Source organism: Lissotriton helveticus, chromosome 5_1 (genome assembly GCF_964261635.1).
Source record: "Lissotriton helveticus chromosome 5_1, aLisHel1.1, whole genome shotgun sequence".
NCBI classification, from domain to species: domain Eukaryota; kingdom Metazoa; phylum Chordata; class Amphibia; order Caudata; family Salamandridae; genus Lissotriton; species Lissotriton helveticus.
Genome location: NC_136065.1, coordinates 93613627 through 93636366, shown reverse-complemented (window position 1 = coordinate 93636366; position 22740 = coordinate 93613627). Strand labels below are relative to the sequence as shown.

Here is a 22740-nt window from a genome sequence, read left to right as displayed (position 1 = left end):
TTATGCACACTGATCTGCTTTGAATGGTGCCCCCCCCCCCTCATTTCTATTAGGAGTACTCTCTCTTTGCAGATAGTGAAAGGTAGTTAACGCAGGTCTTTGCCCCCATTGTAATCCGTCGTGCCTGCTTCTCTCTCCATTTGATTGATTGTTATCCAAGTATTTACTGTTTTAGAATTAGTTCTCTTTGGTTCATTCTCTATTTACAAACAAACACAGAGTCGCAATACTCTGTTTAGTCTTTGCAGATAACGAAAAATCGTGTAAAAAAAAAAGAAAAGGAATCGAGCAAAATCAGTAGGCCACTAATGGGATCTCTTTTTGACCTCGCTAAAATAGAAACATTAGGAACAACCCCTCATGACAAATACAAAACTAGTGAGATGAACTGAACTCCACACAATGATGGCTGCAAAACAGCTCGGCTCCGCCACCCACCCCGCCCAAAATAACGATAAAGAACGGCTGCCATGATTGGTTGCGGAATGACCACGACGGAGCTACGAAACGGTGCTGCTCTCATGCTAACCCCAGCTTCAGTCTGAAACATCCAGAAACACTGTAGACTACCAATTCGATCAGTTCCGGTAGCGCCCCAATGTAACCCGGTAGAGAAGAACTAGCTCTCCCCTCTTTGACTGATGGTTCTTGTTGCCTGTCCCTTCTGTTGTCATTTAACAGAACTATTTAGCCTGCTGAAAGGGGTTGTGTTCCGACCGCTGGTTGGTGGAGACATTTTGACTATATTCTGTACCTGCGTTGTCGCGTAATGCGTCATATGACGCGCCGCGTTAGCGCATCCGGAAGTCATCCGGGGCGCGCAGCGCGTAACGTAAGCATAACAAGTCATGTGACTTGTTAATAAAACTTTTCATTGGTTCATTTTACTTTTCTTATTGTAATGATGGAAGGCTTGGTCATATGACCTAAAAATTACGCTTTTCATTACTTCCGAACATTATTTTTTCTTAAATATATGTTATAATGTTCCAGGCTAATGTACTTTCCCGGAAATTTTACAACTGTCCTGCAAGTAAAATATATTCTTTTTTCGAGAAAAAGAGCGTTTCTTCGTCCCATGACGGAGCCGTTGAGCAAAAGAGGGTCGACCTGCTGTCTTAGTCGCCGATACGCCTGAATATGAGATTCTTATCGATCACTTTATGTTGCAGGAATAGAAAACACAACAGCCCTTGACCATTTATCTTTACTGCGTTCCTTCGTATTATACCTTTTACCCTTCATGTAATTGGTCTGCTTTATTTCACTTGCCTTTTAATGATTCTAAAACAGTCACTATTATTAAAACTTTACCAATGTATATACTACTACCATGTTTTCTTTTAAAAACCTTTATTGTGAAAATGTCATTATACAAATACGAGCCTATAACCACGTGGGCCTGCCACAGAGCAAACTGTAATCGTATATGATGAATAGACATTTACACTGTAGAGGAACGTAACGGGCGGGCCATTAGGTTGCAAGAACTAAGGTGTCTAACAGTTACGGAATCGGTGGACGTACATTTTATAATTAAAATACGACAGGGCCAGTTACAATAAAATTATCTAGATATACATTTGCGGGCAAGTACCATGGGTGACGTTAATTCGAACTTTCAACAGTACAGTAATCAATAACACATCAGAACTTAATATCAATAGGGATGTCGAAATATTCAATCAATTCTCGTCCCCGCCCGCCATGTGCTTCAAAACTGCATACGTATCTCGTGATTTCAAGGTTCTGCAACCAGTACACAACAAGGAGTTACGAGTCCCATTTATTCCGGCGCCATTTTGGGCGAGGACGGGCAGGTCCAGGATATAGTCAAAATGTCTCTACCAACCATCGACTATGATGATGTTCATATGCTGTATTTATTAGAGTAACACTCATCTGTCCACATGAAATTAATTTGCCACAATCTAAACATGTCATTTTAATCTTTCCAAAGTTCTTCTAAATATTTGGGACCGTTTCCCTTGCCTCTGAAGCTCTCAGTGCCACTTCTTTGATGAATGTACTAGCAGGTCAGGGGTTCTCCTCCAAATCTCTCTTTTATGCAGCACTATAATTAATTGGTGCCACCTCTCCATATGACGATGCATGGTATAGTTACCACAACTATATTTTTTTTCGGTTCCTCTGGAGAGTTCATCGTGGCAGATGAAGCGTGTAACGTACCGGGCATTTACCTTTTTTTGCATGTACAGGAAAGGAAAAAAAAATCAAGCGTCCGAGTTCTAAGGTGTCCCAGGGCCATTTTGGTGGACCAGGCCCACATCCAAAGAACAGCCATCTCACAGGCTAATGGGGCGACCCACGCCGAGTTTCAGCATTGTAGGATGACCACACAAGTACAGCAACTTGCTAGACATCACCTCGGTGCCATCCGGATCTCGGCGCCCCACTGCAGACGAAGTGCCTCTCAACTATGAAACCACCACGGTGACATCCGGATCTTGGCGCGTTGTGCTGCCTTCGGCCTATTCGCACATCGGTCCGCTACTGACGCCATCTCACAGGCTAATGGGGCGACCCACGCCGAGTTTCAGCATTGTAGGATGACCACACCAGTACAGCAACTTGCTAGACATCACCTCGGTGCCATCCGGATCTCGGCGCCCCACTGCAGATGAAGTGCCTCTCAACTATGAAACCACCATGGTGACATCCGGATCTTGGCGCGTTGTGCTGCCTTCGGCCTATTCGCACATCGGTCCGCTACTGACGCCATCTCACAGGCTAATGGGGCGACCCACGCCGAGTTTCAGCATTGTAGGATGACCACACCAACTTGCTAGACATCACCTCAGTGCCATCCGAATCTTGGCATCTCAACGCCTAGTGGTATCTTCCATACAAAAAATATTGTTACGCTGCCTTTGGCCCCATTCGCACATCAGTCCGCAACTTAGACATCACCTCGGTGCCATCCGGATCTTGGCATCTCAGCGCCTTGTGGTGTCAGTCAGAAAATATTGTTGCGCTGCCTTTGGCCCCATTCGCACATCGGTCCGCTACTGACGCCATCTCACAGGCCAACGGGGCGCCCCACGCCGACTTTCAACATTGTAGGATGGCCACAGAAGTGCGACAACTTACTAGACACCACCTCGGTGCCATCCGGATCTTGGCGCGTTGTGCTGCCTTCGGCCTATTCGCACATCGGTCCGCTACTGACGCAAACTCACAGGCCAACGGGGCGCCCCACGCCGACTTTCAGCATTGTAGGATGGCCACACCAGTGCTGCAACTTGCTGGACACCACCTCGGTGCCATCCGGATCTTGGCGCGTTGTATTGCCTTCGGCCTATTCGCACATCGGTCCGCTACTGACGCCGCCTCACGTGCCAACGTATTTTCTCCGCATTTTATACCCTATGCCGCATAACAGGTCATGTGACTTGTTTATAAAACTTTTCATTGGTTCATTTTACTTTTGGTTTCCGAATGATGGAAGGCTTGATCATATGACCTAAAAACAACACTTTTCATTGGATGAAAACTTTTTTTTTCCCCCAAACGATGAAAGCCCCACCTTGTTTCTGGATGTTTCAGACTAAACTGGCGTCAGCATGAGAGCACCACCATCTCGTAGCTCCGTCGTGGTCATTCCGCGAGCAATCATGGCAGCCGCTCCCCACCAGAAGCCTGCAGGAGTCGGGGCCCCCAAAACTTTTGATGAATTCTCAAGGCGGAGGGGACGCTTTCGAGAATGGGGTCCAAGACCTAGCAGACAAGCGTCCGATTTCCAAGGTGTCCCAGGGCCATTTCAGTGGACCACGCCCAAAAAGGAAAGAGCCTGCCGCCATTTTGAGAGTCCTGTGGCAGCCGCCTATCGCTGCACCGCAAGAGTGGGCGCAACTCAGCTGAATGGCGGATTTTGACACAGTGGACCAAAAGCGGACGGAATGGCAACTGAAACGGTAAAGGGGCGCCCCACTAAAACAGATGAGACTCCACCTGGAGAGGCCCGTTCACGCCGCCTCCCCCGGGGCGCTCCACGCCGTTATTCGGAGCAGCATTGTAGGATACCAAAACCAGTGCGGCAACTTACTGGACATCACCTTGGTGCCATCGTTCTGCTGCCTTGGAACTATTCGCACAACAGTTTGCTACTGATGACCCACCCCCCGCGACGCCCCACGCCGTTATTTGCTGGGTGGCAACTTACTAGACATCACTTTCGTGTCATCTAGATTTCGGCGCGTTCTGCTGCCTTGGAACTATTCGCACAACAGTTTGCTACTGATGACCCACCCCCCGCGACGCCCCACGCCGGAAATCTGGACGTTGTGCTGCGTTGGGACTATTCGCACAGCCGACCGCTACTTCGTTGTTTTTCCCTAAAAATGTTTATATGTTATTACTATTTTTGTTTTCTTGTATATATTTATAAATTATTAAAGTTTTATAATCTTACTACTTTGTCGGAGTGCTATATATTTTTAATGTGACACATAATTGTAAAAACTTTGATGTACAAAGAGTCATCCCTGGAATCTTCCGCTTCACGCTCGGTCCCCTCCCCAATCACAATACAGGATGGTTTTCAGATAATAGCAACGCTTCTGCTGTGACGGATCTCATCGAGTGTGGGCCTTGATCTACTATAACTCCTTTGAAGAGGGGTGATTCTTTACAGCTGTGGCCATAAACTACATCTGCAGGGCTAGCTGATAGCCTAGGACCGGCCTGGACAATCGGACACAGAGGAAAAGGAGTGTCAGAGGGTGCGGTAGTGAATAGGGCGAAAGGGAGGTGTCGGGCGGGCACAGGGTGTGATTCTCAGGGAAGAGCAGCGCAGATGGGGGGAGGTTTATTACCCATGCATAAGACAGAGAGCGGGGGTGACCACTGCCTGGGTGAGATGCTTGCGAGGGTGGGGAGCCATGCTAAGGATCGACAGCGTGCACAGAGTGGGTCTGGTCAAGGCATCTAAAATGGCTGCCGTGCACGACAAAAGTGTGGCATTTGAAAAAAGACAAGATGGCGCACACAATGTTTTTCAACAATTCCTGATTTCCTTCGAATCGAACGTTAACAGACGTTGGGGCATATTACCAAAGTTAAGCGATATTTATCCCTAACGATGCATTGCAAAGATTTTTTTACCGTCAGAAATTATCGCAGATAAACCTTGCTATTATCAAGGTTTATCGCAAATACGATAAAAAACGAGCGCAATGCATTAATATCGCTGAAAACTCCGCGATATTCATGCATTACCGAGCTAATGCTCTTAGCCATGTTATCCACCTCCCATTGGATAACATGGCTAAGAACTGCTCAGGGCAGCTGTTACTTTTTGGAGATATTCGCGCTTATCTCGAATATTTCCAAAAGTTGATAATAGGAGATAGCGATGTGAGCGACTGTTTCCAGTCGCTAACATCTTGGCATGCCCACTTTGCATGTCATTAGTGATAAATATCACTCACATGCAAAGTGGGACCCAAGATGGTCGCTATCTCCTACTAGCCGTCGCTAACTGGTGTTAGCAACAGCTAGGTAATACAGATATAATTTTATCTCCGCGAAGCGGAGCGCTGTTACAGATATATATCTTGTTTTTGAACGTTAATTTCTCAAAATGCACTGAAGCACATATATTGAGACATAGCAAAGGCACATCGGGCTACCAGTCCCTAATATTTTACCAAGTTTCGTGCAAATCCATTCAGCCGTTCGATTATTATTATTATTTTTTTTTTTTGCCCCGCGGGGCCCTTTTAAAACCTCCACATCAAACCTAGGGGGTCAGCGAGGATCTACTATGCCCCCTTATGGTCATTTGCCCCTTCGCTTTGGCCTCCTCTTGTCTCTCGATCCTACCGAGAGACAAGATGGCGGCCGCTACGTACTGTTTGGAATGTTTACAGACACCGGAGAGCCAATCAGCTTCGCTTCGCAAAGCTCCGTAACGCGAAAAGTACGCGAAGCGGTGCGCTGTTACAGATATATATCTTTTTTTGAACGTTAATTTCTCAAAATCCACTGAAGCACATATATTGAGACCTAGCAAAGGCACATCGGGCTACCAGTCCCTACAATTTTGCCAAGTTTCGTGCAAATCCATTCAGCCGTTCGATTATTATTATTATTTATTTTTTTTGCCCCGCGGGGCCCTTTTAAAACCTCCACATCAAACCTAGGGGGTCAGCGAGGATCTACTATGCCCCCTTATAGTTATTTCCCCCTTTGTTTTGACCTCCTCTTGTCTCTCGATCCTACCGAGAGACAAGATGGCGGCCGCTACGGACTGTTTGGAATGTTGACAGACGCCGGAGAACCAATCAGCTTCGCTTCACAAAGCTCCGTTGCGCGAAAAGTCCGCGAACCAGAGCGCTGCCCGGTCCGCTGTTACAGATATATATCTTTTTTTAAACGTTAATTTCTCAAAATCCACTGGAGCACATATATTGAGACCTACAAAAGGCACATCGGGCTACCAGTCCCTACAATTTTGCCAAGTTTCGTGCAAATCCATTCAGCCGTTCGGGCTAAAAGTGAGGCCAACCGCCCTATGGAAAACTCAATGTTAAAAACACGTTTTGGGACCCCCCTTTTTTCTCGGCCCCCACTGGACGAACCCCCCCCCAAATTTTAAAGGGCTGCTCAGAAACAAAATGTGCCATTTTCCTGAAAATTTCAGCCAATTCCGTCCACAAACGCCAAAGTTATTAGACATAGAATTTTCAAAAAACCCATAGAGAAAAAATCCTAACTATATATACCTACTGGCGACCGCCAGTAGGTAATATATATATGTATATATATATATATATATATACATATATATATATATATATATATATATACATATTAATCCACTGTGACCCAGATCTGGACTCCCGAGCGCTCTCAGGCGGTGCGTTCTGAGCGCAGCAGAGCCTCGCTGCCATTAATCATTTCCCATTTTGCCAAAGGCAATTTCTCGCGCACTCTCGGCTTCCTCTCAATGACGGCCAACAAATCCATGCATTTCACATTGTTTTATTTCATAACAGCTTTTAGCAGCAGCACGTCTCAAAGTGCTGCTGCTATCTATGGGCGCGGAGGATCCGCTGATATTCCACGTATACTAAGCGCAGCCTACAAGCACCCTACCGTGCACGGGCTGAATGCTAATTGGCTTACAACTGTCAAAATCAGGAAGTGTTGGCAGCCATCAGAACCGAGGCACAAGAAACCAAACACAAACAGCGCAAAACGCAAAAAAGGGGTATGCGCGTGGGATTAAAAAGAAACGCGGTCTCCTGTCATAAATATTTTAATTTGATCCCGGGGGGCCAAATCCCGGGGGCATTATTAAAAAAATAGTGTGGGGGGTCCCAATCCCCCCCACACTACCCCGGGGACCACCACCCCCCCAGGGTTCTTAGATAATCTATGTGTGGGGCTCACGGGCCCCCCCCTTCCACCCCCGGGGACACCACCCCCGGGGCTTGTTGAAAATGGGTGAGGCCCCCCCCAGCCCCGGGGACCAATTTAATGTATGCGGGTGGGGCTCACCCGCAGCCGCACCCGCAGCCCTGGGGACCGCCACCCCCCGGGGCTAATTTGAAATGGGTGTGGGGGCTCTCAGGCGCCCCCAGCCCCGGGGACCGCCACCCCCCGGAGCTAATTTGAAATGGGTGAGGGACTCTGAGGCCCCCCCTGCCCCGGGGACCGCCATCCTCTGGGGCTTGTAAAAAATGTGGGAGGGGGCCGTGCAGACCCCCTCCTGGAGCCTTGTGTAGGCCCTGGGGACCGCCACCCCCCCAGGGCCGGCTCCTGCAGTGTCCCAGGGTGCCCATTCCCGGGACACTGCTGTTTGCAATGAAGCAAAGCAGATTGCTTTTCCATATGGGGAGCAGCATGTTAGCTGCTCCCCTTATGGAAAAGCAGTGCCGGCTCCCGCAGGAGGCGGGGAGCCGGCAGGACCATGGGAGGATTGGGGACCCCCCCATGGTCCCCAATGGTGAGGGCCAGCCCTGAGGGATGGGGTCCCCGGGGCTATTTATGGCCCAGGAGGACCTTCCCCAAGAGTAACTTTAAAAAACAAAACAAAAAAAAAAGGGCCGGACCCGTGGGATGGGGTCCCCGGGGCCATAAGTGGCCACAGGAGGGGGGCAAGGTAGCCCCCCTCCTAATAAAATGTTTTTTTTTAAAAGGCCTATGCCCCGGGGGATGGGGTCCACGGGGCAGACTCCCTTCCAAATATTTTAAATAAAGATAAAAAAATTGGGGGCAAGCTCTGGGGGATAGGGTCCCCAGGGCCAACAAATTCGAAAAAGAAGGGGGGCTACACAGCCCCCTTTCTTCCCCCAAAAATATTTTTTAAAACAGGATAGCGGCCGGAGGCCACGCCCCCTTATTGCACCACTCTGCAAATGCTCCCCCTGGCGCGTTTGCAGAGGGGGAACACATTCCCCTTGAATACTGGGGGTCCCTGGGGGCCAACTAGCCCACCAGATACTTCCAGTATGTATTTGTCATGTGTGGTCATGTATAGTAGTGTGTTATGCTTCATGTGTGGTAATGTGATGCAGTGCAGTATGCGGCATGTGTGGTAGTGTGGTGTACTAAAGTGTGTGTCATGTATGGTGTAGTGAAGTGTATCTCATATATGGTAGGGTGGTGTAGTATAGTTTGTGTCATGTATGGTTTAGTGTTGTGTTTCTCATATATGGTAGTGTGGTGTAGGTTAGTAAGTGTTGTGTTGTTATGTGGTGTAGTGTAGTATGCTTATTATGTGCTAGTGGGGTGTAGTGTGTTGTGCCTCATATGTGGTAGTGTGGTGCAGTGTAATATGCCAAACAAAAAAAAGCTTGCTACCATGTCATTCAGCTGTCATTCATGTCATTTAACTGACGTTTCAGAAAAAAACATTATTGTTTTCGAAAGAACCCTCACTCACTGTCCTGGTTGGTGGTATGCTTCATCATCATGTTCCCACCTAAGATGCAGAGTGCATCTTAGGTGTTCCACAATGCCTGATTACAGTAGAACTAGTTTCTTTTTTGTGATGTGATGAATTTATGAATGAGCTCTAAAACTACCTCCAGAATATCTGTGATGTATTCCTATAGGTTCTGTATCGATCCCCCTATTCCTGACCCTATTCTGGTTAACGAGTTAACTAGCAGCCATCCCATGATGCAGAAACCGTTATCTGATTACGCCAGACCACGGCACAGGAGCGCGTTATCTGATTAGGTCATAACGCTTGCCATCTAATTAGGCAAGCAATATTCCTCCAGCCCCTGATAAGGCATACGGAGTTCTCAAAACAAATCAAACCTATGACAACCTGGGAAAAACCCTGCGGCCATTGTTTTGATTTCACCGAGAACTTCAGTAAAAGAATGCGCTAACGACCAGCTCGTATGACATCCTTATTGACGTATCTATGTCCATCCTTACGTCAATCTCGGCACCTTACAGGTATAAATATTACCGATATTGCCTTAAGCAAACACACGCGGTGGTGACGAGATCGGAGCAGCGAGACTTCCCGAAGCCCAGCAGAGAGCGAAGCCCACTAGCTGCCCCGCCTTCCTGACGCGCTGAGAACGAGACGCTGCCTTTCTCCTGCCGAGAAATCCAGCTCCGGCGCTTCCGAGCAGCCCTTGCAGGCAGCCTGGAATATCGAGACCAAAGATGAGAGATACCATCCCTCAATCATCATAGATTCGAGGTACGGAACTGAATAACCCCTTGCAGAGAATTCTTGAATCAGTCACTTGGCAAAACAAACTTAACTTAGACTGCTACTTTCTATCCCCGCACACGTATTAGGCTTAGGTCAGGTACACCGGGGTAGGCGTGGTTAGAAGCACCAGTTGAGTACGATTAGTCAAATGTTTATATGCATGTATCTATTTTATCCATTTTAAACCACCATATGGCTTAGAAACCATATAAATGTTTTTACAGTATTATTTTATACTTCTGCTTTTATTGTATGCACTTTACTTAACCATAAGTATTGCAATAATATCGATTCATTTCTCTTGTACGAGAAAAGAGACTGATCAATAAATAACATCTTTTATTGAACACGCCCGTCTCTTCTTTTTCTCTACAATCTGGTGAAACTAAGAATGCACGTACTGACTGAGTAAAATAAGTTGTCTTTTGTTTTCACACGACTCTAGAGATACACTCTTGATTAGGGGAGAGCAAAGTTGTCATGTTCTATGGTTGTCAGAAACTAAATCCCTTCTTGTCTATCCAGGGAGGTTCAACTCCTCCTTGTCTATTCGAGAAAGTTTCTAGTGAACTCTGAGCTAGCTGGCAAACCCAAAACTTCAAGTCTAATATCGACAGTAGAGGACCTAGTTAACGTCTGGTCTAGGTCTATACTATTGGAGGTATTATTCCAATGCGCAGAGCCTATTGGGATAATAGGAACTACACTACATGGCGCCCAACGTGTTTGGATAGGTGATAAAACTAATGTAAGACTTTAGAGTAACTCAGTCGTGCTTTTTCACTCAGACCCCTTTTTCCCATAATACTCCAAAGACGTCTGGAGTGGGTGAGAGGTAAAATCCGCCAAACCTCGCAGGAGGGAACTCCTATGTATGGTTCTTGGTTCAATCAACGTTGAAGGATACACTGTTCCAAAATATTGTGCATCTCATCTTTGTTTCCATAAGAAACCTGATCTGCAAACAAACAGAATAACCATCCTGACAGTAAAATGCCAGACAGTGATGATGAAAGAGAGAGAGCTAGAGTAGCAGCTGAAGTAATAGCAGCTGATAATACTATGCAAGAAGCAGACCCGGATATAATACTCATCCCGGTCAACATAAGAAGATCTATAACGTTAAAACTTATAGAAAATGGACTGACACCAAGAGGTGGTACAGTCATATTCGTAATTGAGGCACACGAATATCGGCAGACAGAGGTATTCTATTCATGGATAAACTTTCCAGCAGCAAATGCTGTAACAAAGGAGTTCCACTGTTATAAAATAGAGGAACCTCCGGATACCTACACTCCTTTCGAGGAAGTGGAAGTACCACTCAAATTCCAAGAGCATCTGCTCTTGTTTAATGGCGCCCTAAAACATAATAATCACATCACCAGGCTCGGTCCACTAGGTAGACCAGGAGCAACGTGGCCGGTCCTAGCCGGATACACACCACATCCAGACATCGAAAGAATGTCTGCAGCAGATGTTTTAGTACAACTAAAACAATTAATTAAAATATATAGACAACTAGTCCAATATGTCATGCGGACTTCAACCATCCAACCTGTAGTTAAAATTCCACAGCTGACCCCACATCAGGGGAACACAAATAAAATTACACCACAGAACATACAGTCCTGCCTAGGTAAAGTACCAGCTAAACGGGAACAAATACCGTTCTGGTTAGCACAAAAAATCACCCAAATAGAGGCGGTGTTTCCAGACACCACCCCTGTGGATAAACACAGGATTCTGACTATCTGTCTTCCAATGGGAATCGCACCACACGTGGAGGACTGTGACACTTGGGGTACAGTCTTTGCTTCCATTTACACAAAAACACATGGAGTTCCATCCATGTCAGTAATACCAGATGTGCTAAAACAAATTCAAGACGAATACGGTCCAGAACCCGCTTTAACTCTTGGTATGAAATTACTAAAAGACTTCAAGCAGGTCTCGGCAATATTACTAGCCAACATAAAAGGGGAAGCAGCGAATGTGGCGATCCGCCAGAGGTTAAAAGAGACAGATATAGCAGACCAACCAGCTGAAATTGCCAGAATTATAGAAAAATCCTATGAAGAACTAGGTAGAGATAGTTTGGGTGGAATACCAGTAAAGCCCCAACTAATTGAAAGTCCTGAAAAAATATTTATTAAAAATAATCTAAACAGTCAAAAGAAGAACTGGGATGGAAACAAACAATCCAATCCAAAAGAAAAGAGATTCCAGTCCAGAGGAAGGTCTCCTCGGCGGAGAGAAAGATCTCCGGACCAAGGACCCAAGTCTCCCCAAAGGGAGCCCTCTGTGAAAAAATACAACCTTAGAAATAGGGATAACATAAAGAAACCTGATAGATATCAAGATTTTGATACACGTCCCTCTCAATCTTTTCAGACTTCCTCACAGAAATCGGAAAGAAGAGGACGATCGGAACCCAGGGAAGGGCACGTCAAGTCCAAAGACAAGGAACCTGCTCATCCAAATAAAAAATTACAGTTTCCAAAAAAGAAGGTAGCCAGTATTAAAGTATTCAACAATGCCGAGAATACTGAGGACACAGCTGAAAAACGGAGAGTGGGCTCAGACAATGCTAGACAGCGCAGCAGAAGTGAGCATAGCACGCAAAGTCCTTATGAATCATCTGGAGACAGTGGACACGAATGAATACATTCAGGTGGAAACTGCAGACACCAGAGTTAGCAAACCTCACAAAATATATGAAATAACTTTACGTATAGAAGGGGATAAGACTAGGAAAATAAGGGGCCTTTTTTGGGATAATCTCTCCAAGGGCTATGACATCCTTCTAGCTGAAAAAGATTGGCCACCAGAGTTCGTCAGGGAGTGCCCACATGGCGAAGAAATAATTATGCCTGCCTTCTCAAATCATATTCCAATTCATAAAAAATATACACTTGCAAGAAAGTGGGCAGTAGCTCAACTCTCCACCTCACAAAATCCAGCTAAAATCACAACCTACTGCACAAAGGCAGTATCCAATCAAGCAAGAAGCTAAAAAACAGGTAAAAGAAATTCTAGATCAACTAGAATACCAGGGGGTGATTGAAACTTGCACCTCACAAATGAACAACCCTTTGTTTCCTGTCTCCAAACCAGACAATTCATATCGTCTAGTTTTGGATTACAGACACCTTAACTCGTGTTGCAAAACTTTTGCTGTACAAAACTCGCATAGTGCTGCACTATTGAATAACATAGTGCGCAAAAAATATAAAACAACATTAGACATCTCTAATGGATTCTTTTGTCAAAATATAGCACCAGAGAGCGGATACTTATCAGCGTTCTCAATAAATGGCGCTCAAAAAGAATTCTGTCGGTTACCCCAGGGGTACAAGAACAGCCCAGGAGTATTCTCAGCGAGGGTAACAGAGTTACTACAAACATATGATGACGAAGCATTATCGTATGTCGACGACATATACCTAACAGATGATGACTTGGATACTCACTTGAAGAGAGTGAACACCATAATACTTGGGTTCGCAGCAGAGGGTTACAAATTCAACTTTAAAAAATCTAGAATTGCCCATCTAACAGTCCTGTTCTTAGGATATGAATTATCAAGTGAAGGCAAAATCCTGGCTGACAATTTCCTAGAGAAATGTGCCGTACTCCAAGCACCTAGAACACTAAAAAACCTACAGTCAATTCTAGGCTTCCTAAATTTCGGAATAACATACATTGCAAATTACGCAGAAAGGGTCAAACCCCTTTATGATCTAATAAAACCAGATTTTAAAAAAAACAATTGGACTCAAAAACACACAGAAGCTGAAAAGAAATTCAGCATTAAAGAAAACATTGTTCATGCAGTTCAAACCGCAATAGCTAGAGAAAAAGATAAAGCTGACGGTAGACACATCACAGTCAGAACAGCAGAATCAGCCTTTGAGGCATTAACAACACCGTGTAATTTACCAACAACAGCATTGAATCCGGAATGGATACAATGGGTGAATTCCATTACAATGGACAAAGTAAAATACTACTTTGATCCAGAACTAGAGGAACTAAAATATCTAGAATATGAAAGAATATTCCCTCTGCCAATCGACATTCTGCCATTACGACAGTACGCCTGTGTAATACATACAGACGGACATGCTCAACCATCCGTTTGGGGGGAACAAACATACAACCCCACATGTGAGATTACAAAAGAAGTGTGGCGCGGAGGTATACTAAGACCTCTATTAACAAAAACACACTCAGTAGAAACTAATTCAGAACAACAGACTGAAATAATAGCATTGAAAATGGCGCTAGATAATGCAGATCGCGAATTCCCGACACTCATAGTGTCCGATTCGTATTACTGCGTCAAATCATATAACAGCGATTTGCAGAAATGGATTCAAAACGGTTACAAAGATGACACAGGTGCAACAATAAAACAAAAACTGCTTTGGGAACAAATAGATCTGTTAAAAAAAGAACTACCAAAGACTCACGTGATACACTCACTGAGTCATCAGCGTGATGGCGTTCACGTTGCAGGGAATTCATTGGCTGAGAAAGCCACAGCGGTAGCAACTGAATCGGCTTCCGTAGCTAGAAAAAAGCGTGCAGTAAAATACATTGACGGTGAAACAATGCTGGCGGTGAAAACGTCATCAAAAGGCGACTGCTCAGCGTTACCGATCAGTTACCCACTCAAATATACATACATAATCGATGTGAACTCCGTTCCTTTTGCTCGAATCCCTGGAGTGGGGGATAGAGTAATTCCAAACAAGGACAGGAGAACTTTGTTAATAGCAGACGCACATATGGGCGAGGGTCTCAGACACCTCAAACTAAAAGATTCTCTGGAAGAACTACAATCAGTGTACTGGTGGCCAGGCATGAGCCTGCATCATCACATCTTTGTAAAAAAATGCCCGGGCTGCAACAGAGATCTCAGAGGCGAGAGGAACGGGGAAATACCATGGCGTTTCACTCAATAAGGGCTAAACAATAATCAGTGAAACAAGTGTACATAAGGCGTCCCATTAACAAATAAAGACTAGTTTCCACGTATAAATGTAGACCCCAGCACTCGGCTGACGTCGGGACTGTTATACAAGATTTACGAGTCTAAATGGCATATACGCTAGGAGCATGCTACGTTTGACCAATGTTTTCACTTTAGCCCTCAAGCTTGTGGGAAAGCACGGCCAAATGAGCATAGCGAAGCGGGATTCTTCTCACTTCCTTCCTGAAGGATACGGGACGGTGTAAAGAAAAAACCAAGACATAAAGCAATCTATAACAGCAAAGGTATTAGGTTCGGGAGCTGGGTGGGTCAAACATTTAATAAGTGTCCAACGTAGTCTAAACAACTTGCCAAGAAATTCTCTGAGGGGATTCAGTCCGTACGAATTACTGTTTGGAACTAGGATGCTAGTCTTAGATCTTGACAGTCAGACTTCAGTGGTAAAAGAAAAAAGCTTTGATATCAAAGATCGTTTGGCTATTTTACAGGACTTAAACGAAACAAGAAAAGACCTGAGCAACATAAAGTTGAAACAGCAGCCAACAACCACTGAAGAACCACCACCTGTCCCAGCAAGACCTGTCTGGATTCCAAAAGTCGGGGATCTAGTCAGAGAAAAGATCGCGGTAAAGAAGGAATTTGGGCCTTCTTACAGAAAAGCAGTTCCTGTCTTGTCCATCAACGGGACAAGATCAGTTGTACTACCGCTGCTTGCTGGTAAAAAGGAGAACCGAGTTGTATCCATCGACCTGGTAAAACCACAATCATGTGGCCGATAACAAACAGTAGGCCAAGTGGACTCCCGATAAGTAGTAGAACACCAAGGTTTGCTACAAGTACAGAGGTGCTAACTAAAAGGCTAATCACATTCGAAACGCCTACAGAACAACAACAAGGACTATGCAACAATGCAATGGAACTCACACCTCTGAAAACCCAAATAAAAACATTTAGTAGAGACACACCAACCTACAATGAAGTAACAAATGAATATGCTGAAGCTGCAAGAAACAGTAATCCTGAAGCAATTGGAACAATAGACAGAACGGCATCCGACTACTTCATCAACTTTGAAGATTCTTCTGAAGATCTAAGTGAATCAAAGACACAGCCATCAACAAAAACTTTTAAAGATAAAGCTAAGGAAATATGGAAACAGCTGAAAGAAACCTATCTGATTTCTCCGTGGATTGAATTTTGGGTGTCATTTGGTGTATTTATCCTGATACTTTGGCTCAACATGATACTATGTTTGGGACGCTTCATTGAGGGAAAATATGCTAAAATGGACACAGCAAGCCAGAAAATCAACTTGATCCTCAAGCAACACACGTCTTCACACGTCAAGAAAAGAGAACTTTCTTCAGTCAATTTCAAAGCCAATCCTATACCGGGTGGGGTAGCATGGGACAATACTGGCTATGAAATTTATGGTCCGATAGAGATCCTCAAATATCCACACCAAATCAAGATCTCGTTGAGTGACTTTGTAAAACCAAACTCATTTGCTGATGATTGGGACTTTGAAAGTATTAATAACATGATGTCTGATCTAGTGATGTCTGCTAAATTTACCAAACATGATTACTTGCAGGGTTCATCTAATTATGATAGTATGTACTGCTACAACCACTATGGTAACCATTTTCTACATAAATCTGCACAACCTAGAAATGTTTTAAATTATAATCAATGGGAACATTGTGCAACCCCTCCAAAAGGAAGCTCAAGAACCTTTTATGACAAATATTCATACTTTTCAGGGTTCAATACAAGTAATGCTGAAACATTTTATTTCAAATTGTCAAATAAGACAGGAACAAAAACCATGCTTACAAACACGAAATTGATATATTCGGACTCATTTTTTGAACAAATGAATACATTTGGTTTTGATTATTGGGACAAAAATGTTGAAGTAAAAGTGTTTGGGGTACAAAAGAATGGCAAGTACAAGGTATAGAATCATTGTTTAGAGCCTGCATGATCCCAGAACAAATTATATTCTTGAATGAAACTATTCAACAAACTACCTGTCTTGGATTAGCCAAAATCAAAGACTTAAATAAACCGTCTATTCCAAAACCAGCAATGAACAGCAATAACTCTGCAGATGAAGAGATAGACATAAACTATGTATTAAACCAAAACAGAACAAATCCTGATTGGAAACAATGGTTAATCTGGCCCACAGATACTAATAACTGTCAAGACAGATTCCTGAACAAAACACAGGGGTTCACATTGACCAGGCCAGACCCTAGATATTCCCAAAGACAACACCCAGGGATAATCACCACCTACAGTGTGGGCAAACTATGCCTTCATTGGCTAAAAACTTCCACACTGACAGAAATTAAGCAACACCTAACTTTACTTACTGATGGTGCTGACTTGCGTGATTTCATTATGGGACCACGCAAACAGCGTCAAAAACGCTTCATAGCAGCCTCTATATATGCAGCTTACAACGAGGCCTGGAAGATAACTCAAATTGAGACAGCAGAAAGTATACGGGAAATTGACCGTATTAATTTGGAAAAATCGCTTTCTGTAGTGGACAATGGGTTAATGACTCTGTCCTCCAGAATCTTTTCATTGGACAGCATTGTGTCATCAGCAATCGACATAATATCGCAAGACTTACTGTTGTTACAACACGGTCAGTCTCAATTGCGTTCTATTGTACAGCTTGGCTGGACGTTACAAAATCTGCATTCAGGCTATGTGCCTTGGCGTTTAATCAACACAACGTCACCATTCACTATCTTTAACCTTACTGATAAACAGATCAGTATGGCACAGAAGGGTGCTGATTATACAATCCTGAGCATTGAGAAACTCGAGAGATTACCATTGACAATGTCAGAACGACCTGTCATTGAATGGATAATACATGGGATAATTAATATTCCGATATCTACTTTCAGGTTTCAATACTGCCAAAAATATATACAGGCTGGCATGTACGAAAAATTGGGAAAAGGGTACATTAAGACAACATGGAACTTGCCCTATTCACATGCATGTGTCAGTAATAAAGGACAGAAAGTGTTTCTTAGTGGCAATAATTGTGCGATGTCACTAAGCGGTACACTTCTGTGTAATGGAATTAGTTTGCATGGAGCCTGTGAAGGGAACTCAAATAACCTTTCATGTCACCAGCTAGGCACACCTGCAACAGAGATAGAACCATTCTTTAAAAGACTCTATAACGGGAGTTACATTCTAATTGTGGATCGCAGATGTTGTAGTCTACTGCCCGGGGTTCCTTATCTCGTTAGTACAACTGCGAAGGTCATGTGCTGTGGACGCTTATTGTTCCCCAGCTCCTTTCCAGACAGGGAGGCAAGGGCATGGCCTCACTTGAAAATTACTTCTATTCGAGTTGATACTTTAAGCAGAATGAAAACAGTGCTTCTTCAGACGCCGACCAGGCTCACGTCATCAAAAGAAACGTATGATCTCCTAGTCGCAAGGACGACTGCAGAGATTCACTCATTGTTATCAACTAATTCCCCCATACATTTCGCAGAAATCCTGAATGAAATCTTAAATATTTCTGATACCAGTGGAGTCTCAAATGTATTTAAGACAGTATTTTCGATGGCATTAACACCATTCAAAACCATACTGGGTATTTTTCCAGACTTCGTCCATTCGATTTTTGGAGGAGTTCCCCTCATTTTGGGACTAATTGCAGGAATCCTATTCTTAGTCCTTATATTTCGTTATGCCAAACCGTGTCACAGACAAAACACCTGCGACAAGGGAAGAAACAATCCGAGCCATTGGATACCGGGACCGGATATCAAAAATCCTGGGACTAACCCGGCTTAGAGACCTGAACATGACTTGGTTTCTTTCATTTCGGCCGATATGACAAAGATGTGTTCTACCTGTATTAAGGTGCATGCTGTGTGGAGAAGAATGCGTGTTGGACACCTGTCTGACGCTACAATCGGATGCGCCAATGGATGCAGAAACACTGTTGGGTCCGGTAAAGGCTCATGCATTGTGCTGCCCTCAACGGCTGCTAATCCTGATGACGGCATTGGTGGAAACTTCACCACTACGATTAAGGGGTAGTGAAGATCAAGATGAAAGCAGCATCGATCAGGTACAACCTTCTGTCAGCAATACTACTCAAAACGTCAATGGAGACAATCATGCACATGAATGCATGGTTGCATCCTTTTCCGAGTTAGTGGAACTCTCACAGGAAGCTGTTGACAGCTTTTTCAGCAGTCTCAACGATATGATGTTCTCACCAGAGCAGAAATAATGACTCTTCAACAAGCTAGCACACGGCGTTCCTGACACCTTGAATTTGGCCTTCAACTTTAATAATAAAGTAGCAAGATCGACTTTTCCTCCAGTTCACGGACAGCAATTTTTTAGCAGCCCCAAAATATTTTTGTTAAATTTTATGGGACACTTTTCTTCTGCTTAAAGTAAGAACTATTCTTAGAGAACTAATTTCTATTTTTAGAAACTTCATAGACATTAGCTGCCCGCTGGTATGTTTATAAATATTTTGAACTGTGATGAAGTGGTCTCGAACTTTTCTTCTGTATTAAGAGCCATTTCATGTGTAATTCTAATATTCAATTACTAATAATGTATACATATGCGTGATTATTTTAGCATTCTTCTACTGCTTGAGTGCATATAGTACATATGACTATTTTTTTCCCCGTATGTTACATAATTTCAAAATGCATTATGTGTATTTTGGGGTGGTAAGGTATACACGATACTCTACAGTATGTTTTACTATGCCTAGATTCGTAAATATGGCCATAGTTAGCGTGGAGTGGGTGTGATGTATTCCTATAGGTTCTGTATCGATCCCCCTATTCCTGACCCTATTCTGGTTAACGAGTTAACTAGCAGCCATCCCATGATGCAGAAACCGTTATCTGATTACGCCAGACCACGGCACAGGAGCGCGTTATCTGATTAGGTCATAACGCTTGCCATCTAATTAGGCAAGCAATATTCCTCCAGCCCCTGATAAGGCATACGGAGTTCTCAAAACAAATCAAACCTATGACAACCTGGGAAAAACCCTGCGGCCATTGTTTTGATTTCACCGAGAACTTCAGTAAAAGAATGCGCTAACGACCAGCTCGTATGACATCCTTATTGACGTATCTATGTCCATCCTTACGTCAATCTCGGCACCTTACAGGTATAAATATTACCGATATTGCCTTAAGCAAACACACGCGGTGGTGACGAGATCGGAGCAGCGAGACTTCCCGAAGCCCAGCAGAGAGCGAAGCCCACTAGCTGCCCCGCCTTCCTGACGCGCTGAGAACGAGAGGCTGCCTTTCTCCTGCCGAGAAATCCAGCTCCGGCGCTTCCGAGCAGCCCTTGCAGGCAGCCTGGAATATCGAGACCAAAGATGAGAGATACCATCCCTCAATCATCCTAGATTCAAGGTACGGAACTGAATAACCCCTTGCAGAGAATTCTTGAATCAGTCACTTGGCAAAACAAACTTAACTTAGACTGCTACTTTCTATCCCCGCCCACGTATTAGGCTTAGGTCAGGTACACCGGGGTAGGCGTGGTTAGAAGCACCAGTTGAGTACGATTAGTCAAATGTTTATATGCATGTATCTATTTTATCCATTTTAAACCACCATATGGCTTAGAAACCATATAAATGTTTTTACAGTATTATTTCATACTTCTGCTTTTATTGTATGCACTTTACTTAACCATAAGTATTGCAATAATATCGATTCATTTCTCTTGTACGAGAAAAGAGACTGATCAATAAATAACATCTTTTATTGAACACGCCCGTCTCTTCTTTTTCTCTACAATCTGGTGAAACTAAGAATGCACGTACTGACTGAGTAAAATAAGTTGTCTTTTGTTTTCACACGACTCTAGAGATACACTCTTGATTAGGGGAGAGCAAAGTTGTCATGTTCTATGGTTGTCAGAAACTAAATCCCTTCTTGTCTATCCAGGGAGGTTCAACTCCTCCTTGTCTATTCGAGAAAGTTTCTAGTGAACTCTGAGCTAGCTGGCAAACCCAAAACTTTAAGTCTAATATCGACAGTAGAGGACCTAGTTAACGTCTGGTCTAGGTCTATACTATTGGAGGTATTATTCCAATGTGCAGAGCCTATTGGGATAATAGGAACTACACTACATATCCACCCATGTCAGATAAATTTTAGTATTGGATTTCTTGAGAAGGGTTAAAACAGTGGTGAGTTTGCAGTGAGAAATTAGTAGTCTATCACATCCTGGTGTTTGATCGACATGTTTCAGCCAATAATGCATGGTGATTCAGTCACAGTGGTTTTCTTCAGGACTAAGATGCTATGGACAAAACCAAAAGCAATGAACGCACACTCACAAAGGCATGAGTATGTTGGATGGTTTGTTCGTAACTTACGATTTTCAACCTGATGGGAATCCGATGATGAAGCTTGCCACCAACCAGGTTGGTGGGTGAGGGCTCTTTCAAAAAACCTCATGTTTTTTCTGAGACATCAGTTAAATAACATGAATGACAGCTGAATGGCATGGAAGAAGGATAGGGCTTCCTTTCTCTTCTCACTCTCTCTTTTGTTTAGAGTAGTGTAATATGCTGTATGGTGCAATGCAATGTGTAGTGGAATGTCCAGTCTATGTACTGCTGTTTAGTGGAGTGTGTGCTCTAGATGAATGCCCACCCTTTTGTTATGAGCAGTAGTGTGTGCTCTCAAGCACAGTGTGCTCCTTTCAGCTGTGGTTAAATTAATCATAAAAATGGAAAGCAATATTTACAGCCTTTATTTGTGTCATGAAGTCTCTAATTGTGAATCTCTTCTCTGCAGTGATGGTGACTCTGGATCCTGACACAGCTCATCCTCAGCTCCTTCTGTCAGAGGGGTTGAGACGTGTGAGAGGCGCAGGCACAGCACAGCCCCTGCCAGACAACCCCAAGAGATTCACAAAGTATCCCTCTGTGCTTGGGAGCGAGGGGTTCACCTCAGGCAGACATTACTGGGAGGTGCAGCTGCTGCAGGACAGGGTTTGGTGGCATGTGGGGGTCGCAGCAGAGTCTATGAACAGGAAGGAATACTTCAGATGGTCACCTGAGAGCGGAGTCTGGGCTGTGCTGGGAGGTAATGCTCACTATGAAGCTCTCACCTTCTTTCGGACCCATCTCTTCCCGAGTGAGACGCCCCTGAAGCTAGGGGTATATCTGGACTATGAGGGGGGGCGGCTGTCCCTGTACAATGCTGACTCCATGGAGCTTCTCTACACCTTCCCGCAGGCCTCCTTCACAGAGAGGCTCTTCCCAATCTTCTATCTGTATGGAAAAGTGGATCTGAGGCTGGTGTGAGAGCTGCAGAGCTCTTCAGCCCTCAACCCTTGCTCCAACCCCCCTTCTGCAGTGATAACAATAATAAACCACTCCATTTGAAAATACATCTATTGGGAGAGCCCAATAATTAGGATGTTTATTTCAGCTATAATGGTCTCCCCTGTCCCTGCAGCGCCCCCATCGGGATTGTTCTAATGGTGACAGAGATGCTATCTCCCAGTAAACAGGCAGCCCTGTGAATAGTAATTTTTTATAAATCATTGTCCCCATATTGTCGCACTGACTTATGTCCCACAGTTCCGAGCTCCAGCACTGTTCTATTCAGGGCACTGCAACCAGTGCAGCTGCACCTTCTCTGACCTGGGAGAGGTGCTGTGCTCAGAAATAATGTTTGTGTTTAAAAGCACCTGCTGTTTCCCTGTGCCCAGAACAATAAAAATGTCAAGATAATGCAGGTGATTAATGTTTCTCCTTCAGAGAGATGGAAGTCTTGTCTAATGCCAGTTTTCACTGATTATAAAGTAGCACAGAGGGTTAATATGCTGGCTGCAAAGATCGTGTACATGCACATCACAGACCGGAAAACCTCATTGTTTTGTATTACATTTCCTACTGACTGATTTACACATATAGGATTCATTGCATCTGTGTAATGTGTGTGTTTGGTGTAAAGTGCTCTGACACCCTAGGGTAGGT

General features: G+C 44.2%; 1 protein-coding gene across 1 annotated transcript in view; it reads left to right on the top strand.

The window, feature by feature from the left end:
- The window catches only part of LOC144752985 (E3 ubiquitin-protein ligase TRIM39-like), a 462903-nt gene extending 440544 nt beyond the window's left edge, over positions 1–22359 (top strand). The window contains exon 6 of the mRNA XM_078640794.1: positions 21551–22359. Within this exon, the coding sequence (XP_078496920.1) occupies positions 21551–22062 (512 nt within the window). The 3' untranslated portion in view covers positions 22063–22359. The remainder of the gene's footprint in view (positions 1–21550) is intronic.
- Positions 22360–22740: the final 381 nt, after the last annotated feature.